The sequence below is a fragment of the Phodopus roborovskii genome, unplaced genomic scaffold, assembly GCF_943737965.1.
Source record: "Phodopus roborovskii unplaced genomic scaffold, PHOROB, whole genome shotgun sequence".
Lineage (NCBI taxonomy): Eukaryota > Metazoa > Chordata > Mammalia > Rodentia > Cricetidae > Phodopus > Phodopus roborovskii.
The window spans coordinates 212,727-222,377 of NW_026126484.1; the positions used below are offsets into that span (position 1 = coordinate 212,727).

Sequence of the window (9,651 nt, forward strand, 5' to 3'; positions counted from 1 at the left end):
GGCTCCCAGTCCCCCTGGCTCATGTGTTCTCCCTGTGTATACCCACTGCACAGCTAGCTGTCCTGACCAGCACTGGCAAACCTTCAGTGCACACAGGTTGCTTCTTTTTCCCTTTACCAAATATCCATTCAATTTCTTTTTCTTTTTCCTTTCTTTCTTTCTTTTTTTTTTTTTTTTTTTTTTTTTTTTTTTTTTTTTTTTTTTTGAGCATTTGCTTAGAATCCACAGGTTGGGTAACATCTGGACAAGTCAGACTGGAGCCTGTCTCTCAACTTGATTTGGAGGTACACATGTGACACCTGCTGGCCAAATATCGTCATTGCAATATAAAGTCAATTGAACAAACCAGCAAGCATCCACATCTCTCCTGACTGGTTACTTAAGACACTAAGACAAAAGGACGATCTTCCAAGGGATTATTTAAGGTATATTACTTTTTTTTTCATTTTAAGCTGACATTTTTAACCAATTTTAAACTACAAATTGGAATTCTAGAAGAGGTATGCGACCTACCTAGGACTATACATTTTTAGCCATAGCTGCTATTAGTTTGATAATTCATATTATATCCTTAAAGAAATGGTTTGATAACAGACCACAAAAGAGAAACTTATAGAAATGATACAGACTTTACAGACTGGTAATGAGAGGTTAGATGAAAGAATTCATACCATTGAAAATGAGAATCAAAATTTGACAGGCAAAATTCACTCAGTAGAACATGGAAATAAATCATTATCAGAAAAAGTCTTTCCTTGTCAAAGTGTTATGACACTTTATAGAATGATAATGAGAGGTTAGTTAAAAGGATTCATACCATTGAAAACGACAATCATAATTTGACAAACAAAATTCACTCAATGAAACATGGAAATAAATTATTAACAAAAAATTCTTTCCATCTCAAAGAGTCATGACAAGCTAACAGATAGAACATTGCTTTTGGAAGGCAATCTTCATGCCATCCAAATAATATCTAAGGATGAGAAAATATCATTGATGAAAGAAAATTTAAAACTTATAATCATACACAAATGGTTATGATTCAGAGGCTGATTGATTTAATAAAATTGTTAGAAATATTTACAGGTCAAGAAATTCAAACACTACAAAAAATGATACATTTCAAACTTTAGAACTTGTTAAAACTGATAAACAAGGAGATGAGGTACAAACAAAAGAGAATAGAAAAGACTTAACATCACCAGTACCTCTCAGAGTCAGAGATGACTTACCAAGAGTTTTAGCTACTCTCCCTGCTTTGATCTATCCTGTTACTGTTTCTAAAAAGCCGGCAAATATTAAATATCCAAAAGGATATACCAAATGTAAATGCAAGCATATATATATGTATATATGATATTAAGGAAGCAGTAGTTTCTTTGTCATGCATTTACTGAATGTGAGGCAGTTAGTAAGGACATGGGCTTCAAGAAACAAGACTATGCCACATGATTGGCTTTAATTAGTCTCAGTAGTGTTAGAATATGGTCCACAGCTAAAATGAAAAAGTTATTGGAGAGAGGAAGTTAAGGCCCTTGAACATCAAGGTAGAGTCAAAGGTTTTGAGGCTTCCCAAGATCAAGTTTTTGCCATTATGCTGATGTAAATGATCAGGCTACATAAAATGAACACATCTTGTTCTTATCCCATACAGCAGCTTTGAATGCTTGAGACAAGACTCAGGAACCAGGGAAAAGAATTGAGTAGTATACTGGGTTATACAAGCCCCAAAATAACCCTTTGGTGACTTTTTGCAAAGATTGACTCAGAAGTACAAATAGGGGTAGAAGATGCAGAAGCTAGATGAGAACTCATTGAATCTCTGATTTTTGAAAATGCTAATTTAGAATGCAAAAAGGTACTTGGACCCTTAAAGATTGGATCAGCACCAACGAACAAATGGATCCTGCACACAGCTAATGTTGAGTCATTTGTCTATAACTGAGGCTTGGGTAGGAGAAGAAATTTCCAAAAAGGGGGGGTGACAAAACAAAAACAAACAAACAAACAAACAAAAACCCCACTAAAATACCAAATGTTTTAATTGTGGCAGAATAGGCCATCTGAGAAGAAATTGTTGACATGCCACTCCTAGAAATAATGTTCCTTTTGGGAACGACCCAAACAGAAGGCCCCAACATTCTAGATTATGGAGATGATGTGGCAAATGCCAACATTAGATCAATGGTTGTAGATCAACAAAAGACAAACAAGGCAACACCAAGAAAAAGATAGGGAAAAATGTACCTATGTGTAATAATTCTTAACAGGTCAAGAGATATCAATGGAAGGTCCTCCTACAAGGAATGTTAAATATCCACCTTGTTCCACTATTTTGTACAAAAACTTTGGGAAATAATTCATGTACAGTTTCCACAGTCTATAATTTATCATTATATGGATGATATTTTATTGGCAGATTCAAAGGCAGACACTTTGGAAAAAATGTTCAAAGAAGTAAAAGTTTTGGCTCACTGGGGATTACAAATTGCTCCTGAAAAAAAATACAGAGAGGAGATTTTATTGATTATGTAGGCTATAAAAATTAGACCCCAAAAGTACAGATCAGAAGAGATTGATTGTGGACTCCTAATGATCTTCAAAAATTACTAGAAGAGATTTCGCATCTATAGACCACTATTAGAATAAAAAGACATGAACTGAAAAATTTGAACAAGACCCTAAAAGGGGACAAGGACTTAAATAGTTCAAGAGAATTATCAGCTGAAGTGTAAAAAGAATTGACTTTGATGGAAAAGAAGATATAAGAGATATGGATTATGTGGATCCAAAACTTAACTGCATTCTGGTTATATTACAGGGATTTTGATGCAGAGGGAACATATTATATTGAAATGCTTATTTCTATCACATAAGCAGAAAGAAAAATTAAAGACATATGTAGCAAAGATTTCTGATTTGATTTTAAACGGACCGTTATGACTTCATCAATGGACCCAGTTAAAATTATAATACCTTTAATTAATGAGAAAATTTCCTCTTTATGGAACAGTAGTAGAAATTGACAAAGAACACGACTCTTCTTCCTCTTATTGGTCCACCCTTAGCACCTGAGACCATGCCTTAATGGATCAGTATGCCAAAGGCTATTGGCTGAATGAGTTCCCACAATACCTCTGTACCTTTAGGGCCAGAGTCTCTATGTCCACAGCTGAACCCCACATTCCTGAGCAGCAATAGGGAGGATGTAACCCTAAACTCTGACTGTGTGGTTGATGGGCAGGGTGACCTAAAAAAATGTCACATGTTCTATGAAAGAATGGAAGTAATAGCAGCTTGGTTGCATTGTTCTTGAGGTATCTTTACACAGCACTGTGCACAGCAGTGAGGTTCACAAGTAGTTTTTTTTTTCTTCAAACCATGATGGCATTCTTTAAAAGATGACATTTCCCCTGAGCTTTCCTATATGTTTTGTGAATACACATTGGTGTCAAGGGTGTGTTTGGAGTTGCTGTACAGTGTTTATTGTTACCAGTTCTTTAATGCTTGGTGCCCAGAAATACCAAACATTCACTAGCTTGCTGTCAATTAACTTCTCTCCTGGTCATCTCCACTTTGAAGGGACCTTCAGATAAAGGATGCTTCTGACATCCTTCTCCTTTTCTTGCTCTCCTGCTCATTAGATTTAGAATAGACTCTGGCACATAATAAGTGCTTTGTAGATAAGTAGAGGGGTAGATAAGTAAGTAAGTACAAGAAGACAGGAGCAAAATAAAATTCTAATTTCAGGTGCCTGTATGTCCTTCTGCATTTCCTGATGAAGAATGCAGCAAGATGAACTGCATGATGAGAATGGTGGGGCAGTATGGTAGTGAGAATCAATGCCAACTCCCTAGAGCCGGAACCAGTCCTCATTATCTAACACCAGCTATCTGAAAAAGATTAATGTATTATCTCAATTTATTGTTGTGCTGCATTAGAATGAAAGAGAAAAGCTATCCCAGTATATGTAGCTTTAGTTCATAAAGAACTGGGTGTGAAAAGGGATTTTTTACTTCTCAGAACACAGCAATGCTTAGCAACATGGACATACCTGATGATCAGGACAAAGGGACTGAGGCCAGCATAACTAAGCACTAAAAATGCCTTAATATTGAGTATTGTGGAATCATGTGTCACTATGGAGCCTATGTAGAAGGAGAAAAGGAAATCTGCCCAATAAAAGAAAAGAAAACAGGTCATGAGAGTGAGAACGCTATGGGCAGCTCTGATTTCTGGTCTGGAATTATTTGTGAACCTGGAGCTGCGTAGGTGCAGGACACGTATGTGATGTTTGTACAGATGGAGAGCCATAGACCCACTGCTCCAGCCCATGAGACTCTGAAAAACGATATCACGAAGAGCCATGAGAGAGAGGAACAACCACTTAAATGTGTACTTGGACGGCAACATATAGCAATACCCAGTATACATCCCAACTTCAGACCTGTTCATGCTCCTGGTTGATGTAATATAGTGGAGCAAGTTGGAGCTTATCAGGGAATTAAAGATCCAAAAGAGGAGGAGAAAGGGGAGAACTTGCCATGCAGTCTGTGGTTTGACCTTTCTGCAAAGGGTGGTCCTGTGACTGATGGTGACAGCCTGGACCACACTGAGGAGACAGGTGGTGCAGATGGAGAGACCACGAGCCACCCTTTCTAGATAAATTATAGTTTTACAACCAAAGTCACCTAGGAAGTTTCTAAAATAAAAAATTTTGGCTATGTCTCTGACCCCTATGCAATGAATAATGATTGTGTTAACAAAAGCCAGGTGGATGAGAATAACGTCTATATTTTTTTTCTCAGGACTCATAATAAAAGTATACATATGTCTCACAAATAAAATGATGTTACCTAAAATTCCAAGTCCAGTAAGTGAAATGAAAGTTAATCTCTGGATGAAGTCTCTCCAAATCATCTTCATGATATTTCCACAGCTAGGAAAACCCTTTTGAGAAGCATAAGGAGGTCAACATGATATGGTTCGTGCCTGTGGGCGTTCTCCAGTGAAAAGAACAGTGTATTATGAAAATGCACAGAGTTTTTTGCTCATAGATGCCTGATTTCATTCTTGCCCCTTCTGTTCTTGCTTTTATTGATGCTGATGACAACTGGACATAAACACCATGCTGATGCATTAGCTGCTTTACAGAAGGTTGTTCTTTATCTCCTCCATCTCTAAACTTTTTCCCCATGAGAACATCCAAAGAAAGGGCAACATCATTCAATTTCTAAGCCACGATATTGAGCATCAACTTAGGTGCCTCTCTTCCCAGGTCATTTTTTGCTATCCTTGCAGCAATGTCAAAAGAGTGTATTATTTGTTCAAGTGGTATTGCTTTTCAGGGAAATTCATGTGGCTTTTTTCTTTCTCCAACTCTGAATTGACCTGGGCAATAAATAAAACATAAATTAATTGTGTGGGGCAGTAGCTATCCCATTCACTCACCTTTGATGGGATGGTGTGATTAATTTTTGTTCCCTTTCATCTCCCTCCTGGTATTATATTAAAGGAAACTACCCCCCCTCTTGTGTGTGTTTACTGACCATTCCCTAAGTACGTTCTCCCAAAGAAACATTATGTCTCAATCTCAGTTTGGGCATAGTTTCTTTGGACTTTAAACAAAGACACATTCCATCATTTGGGTTTTTAAGGCTGACCAAATCAGTGACTTTATCAATCAGTAATGTTCTGCCCTATAAATGACAATCAACCTAATACCACATACTAACATGAGTAATCTTACACATGACATCCATTTTTCTGTTTTCTCATTCTGTTCACAGTTAGAATGAGGATTAAGATGTATTCACTTTGCTGCCACTTTTACAAATCATAAGTAGTTTTATGTGGGAAACTCAAGTCTATTTTCTTTGACTCTTTAGTATTCTCTGCTCTTTACCAAATTTATCTCCAGATTGTTTTCAGCTTATTCTAAGGACATGTGACCTGGAATTCACCCTGTGACAAGGGTACAGGTGAAGTTCTCTTTCTGATCCCATTTCAGCCATGATCCTTCATAACTAAGTACTATCCACAGGTCACAAATGTGTCTCCTACAGTTTCCCTGAACCATCCTGACTGCTGTCCATTAGTCTGCTTATATCATCCCCTCTGTGCTTAGAAGATCTGAGAGGTGCTTTAGTACAACAGTTACTTTGGTAAACCATGTTATGGAATGCTCAAAAACAGCCTCTGAATAAATGAATAACCAAGTGTTGTGGTTGTAATATTCTATATAAACCACAGACATGAACTGAAAGAAAAGATGTTCTGTTTTTTTTTTTTTCTTTCCTTAAAGTACTGGGGAGGTCAGCCTAGTTTGGAATACACATCCAGGAATGTTTACTGTACTTTCTTACATACATGGGGGGGGGTAAATTTCCAAGCTCCCAAATATCCAGTGGATATCATAGACTATCTTTAAACACATTCATCAATGTGGATACTTTTTTAGTTGCATTACCTCTGTAATGATCTTTTTATGACTGTCTGTTTTTAAGGGTTTACCTCTGGGTTCTTTGAGATACCAACAATGCACACTGAAATAAGGAAGCTATGACTGTCTCCTGAATAGTCTCACTGCTGCACTGCAAAAATGATATATTTACACCTATTCAAAGAACTGCCAGAGAGACATTTATATGGACATTTCATTCATTTATTGTCTAGTTTTTATGTACACAAATATATTTCCGGGCACCACTTGTGTCCCTGGTGCCTGCAGAGCCCAGAATAAGGCACTGGATCCCCTGAAAATGGAGTTGCAGATGGTTGTTAGCTTTGATGTGGGTGCTGTGAATTGCAAGAGCAGCAAGTGATCTTAACCACTGAGCATATTCTTCAAACATATATGTCAATTTAATAAGCGTCCACAGGCTCCTTACCTCCACCATGCTGCAATCAATCATGCCAGTCTGTGTGCATCCAGGTAAATGAGGGCTTTTTGCTGCAGTGATGTGGTGGAGGGTCATGAATATTCTAGGACATTGGAGGAATATCAAATCTTTAGAAATAGACAGGTCAGGATTTATGAGAACCTGCTTTATGACCACCCACTGTGAACTAAAATTCTGGCTTGCCCAATTCATATATTCATCATGTGGAGCATATTATCTGGCTTCTTTAAAAAGTATTTTTCATATGTAAATTACATTTTGTGCAACATAGATGTATTTTAGGGAGTCCATGAACTGACATGCATAGTGGCTAGGGATGTGCCCAGCATGCTTTAAATATCCATTTTTTAAAATCTGTTGTCAGTGTTAGCTTGTAGCCTCATGTCTGCTTTGTTCACAATTCTTGTATCCTGTGGTTTACATTGGATCTAGGGAATGCAAAATTCACAGTAAATTATGTCATGGTAAAGATAGAAAGAGCGCTCTTTCTACAGGCAAAAGCCTGTAGTCAGTAGAAGTTATACAGCTCAGATCAGAGTTCCCAATCCTTGGACGGAAAAACACACGAAAGTTGTGCAGAAGCTGTGGGAACAAGAACTTCCTATCCCAGGCTGCAAAGCAGGTGCCCCTGTCTCCTGCCCCTGCCTGTCCTGTAATGAGCAGTGCTGGTCCAGTGACCACACACACTGTCCACATGGGTACTGAAGCCCTTCCGGATTGCAGGTAGGAAATGATAGACCATCTCCCTGAATCCTGCCACTTTCCTCTTCCAGAGTGACAGGGAGCCCACATCCTAGTCTCCTACATCTCAGCCTCCCAAAGATTTTTTTCAGTACCAAAGGCAGCTCCAACCCATGGTGTGGCAGCACTCACCCATGCAGTCTGTGCAGCAGCTCAGGGTGGATGTCCTCACAGCACCAGCCAGGCCCTGTTTATCAACCTGAGACTTTAACTCAAACAAGATGTCAGGATGTCATCATTGGGAATTTGGCTTCATCAGGGGAAAAAGCTCCTTCCGAGTCTCCATCCCTAAGAACAGCTGCCATGCCATCTCCCTGGTGCTCTATGATTTGCTGAACCCAGAAACTTTTTGATTATAATTATGGTCTCTGTGCATAAGGAGAAATAGGGATCCGGGCTTTTGAACTTAATTCCTATCTGTTCCCTTGCCTCAGTTTACCCCCTTAACCAAGAACTGCTTTGGAAGAAATATCTGATAATCCAAAGTGGCCACTCTATGAATACTTTTCAAGCATATTCTTTATTAATAATAAAAGATGATTGAGTACTGCAGGCAAGGGCTCTCTTCAGTATCATGTTTAGGACACAGGAGACTGTGGGAACTGCTGTGCTCACAGTATGAGTTTGAATGCCTGCTGCATGCTTCACAGACAGTTCTGAGTGTTTTTTTTTTCTTTTGTGTGTGTGCTATTCTCTTTTTATCACTTAAAAATTTCATATATTTTGCTCATGTCATTCCATTCTCCCAACTTTCTGCATTCTTCACACTTCACTATGCATCTCACTTTATCTTTGCTCTCTCCCACAAAAAGAATAAAACAAAACAAAACCCCAAAGAAAATGGAAAGGATCAAACAAAAAACTAAAAGAAAACAACATGACAACATGAAACAAAAATCCCACAAAACAAAAATATGGAGTTCATTTTGTCTTAGATAACTATTTCAAGGCATAGGGCATAGGGCCTATCCTGGATTATGACTGTGTCAGTGACTTTTCAGCGGAGTAAACTGATTGTACATTTTACAAGCAGGTATTAAGTCCAAATACCTTACTGGGTAGGACAGGACCTGTGTCCACTTTATCTCAGCCCTGGGACCCTGTCCAACTTGAACCTGTGCTGGTCTTTGGTCTGCTGTTGCAGCCTCTGTGAGCTTATGTGCATCGATTCTGTTGTGTCTGATGACACTGCTGCCCTGACTTGTCAATCATCACCTCTGGCTCTCTCAGTCTTTCTGATTTCACTTCTGAATAAATCCCTGAGCCTTGAGGGAAGGGAGTTGATGAAAGCATCCCATTTAGACCAAGTGTCCCACTCTCTGCATGTTGTCTACTTGTGAGTCTGTGTTAATTCTCATCAATTGAAACAAGGTTCTCTGATGAGGGTTAAGCAACACACTGACCTATGGGTATAGTAATATCTCATTAGGAGACAATTTATTACTATGTTCCTTTAGCAGAATAGTGGTAGATTTTCCCATAGGCACGTGACCCATCTAGTCTCAAGTTCTTGGCCTCTTTAGCAGTGTCAGGTGTGGGCTCCATCTCATGCGATGGACCTTAAACTCAAATGGAACACGGTCAATTCCTCCCATAACATTCTTGGCACTATTGCACCACTATATATTGCAAGCCAGGCCTTGTTGTAGGGGTATAGGGGTGGCGACTCCATTTAAATTACCTTTATATAAGTATATGTTTTAGGAAGCTTCTGTTGTAGTAGGTTTTTAAACAGCTTTTCAGAATGTCTTTAGTGTTAATATTCAGGCAACTGTACTAGCCTGTCCTTAGGGTTCTGACAGGATATGTCCTCAGCTGAAGCCACTAAGAGCAACACCTGTGCGTATTCACTTCCTTCTCTTTTAAAAGGGCCATGCCCTCCTCCCACTTCCCATCTCTCTCTGTCTCTTTCCTTGTTTCTCTTTTGGCTTCTCTGACTGTGTCCTTGTGTCCCCTTTTCTCTCTGCCTTTCTTCTCTTCTGCTGCTTCTGTCCCTAGAGGCTGG

The 9,651-nt window shown here is 38.8% G+C and overlaps 1 protein-coding gene across 1 annotated transcript; it reads right to left on the reverse strand.

Moving 5' to 3' along the window:
- Positions 1-3,984: 3,984 nt before the first annotated feature.
- LOC127229599 (putative vomeronasal receptor-like protein 4) lies at positions 3,985-5,098 on the reverse strand. The gene has a single exon (XM_051194682.1). The coding sequence runs from the start codon at positions 4,927-4,929 to the stop codon at positions 3,985-3,987; it is 945 nt and encodes a 314-aa protein (XP_051050639.1). The 5' UTR covers positions 4,930-5,098.
- Positions 5,099-9,651: the final 4,553 nt, after the last annotated feature.

Bases quoted from the DNA above. Each gene is read 5' to 3' on its own strand.
- LOC127229599 (XM_051194682.1), bottom strand. From the start codon at position 4,929: ATGAAGATGATTTGGAGAGACTTCATCCAGAGATTAACTTTCATTTCA.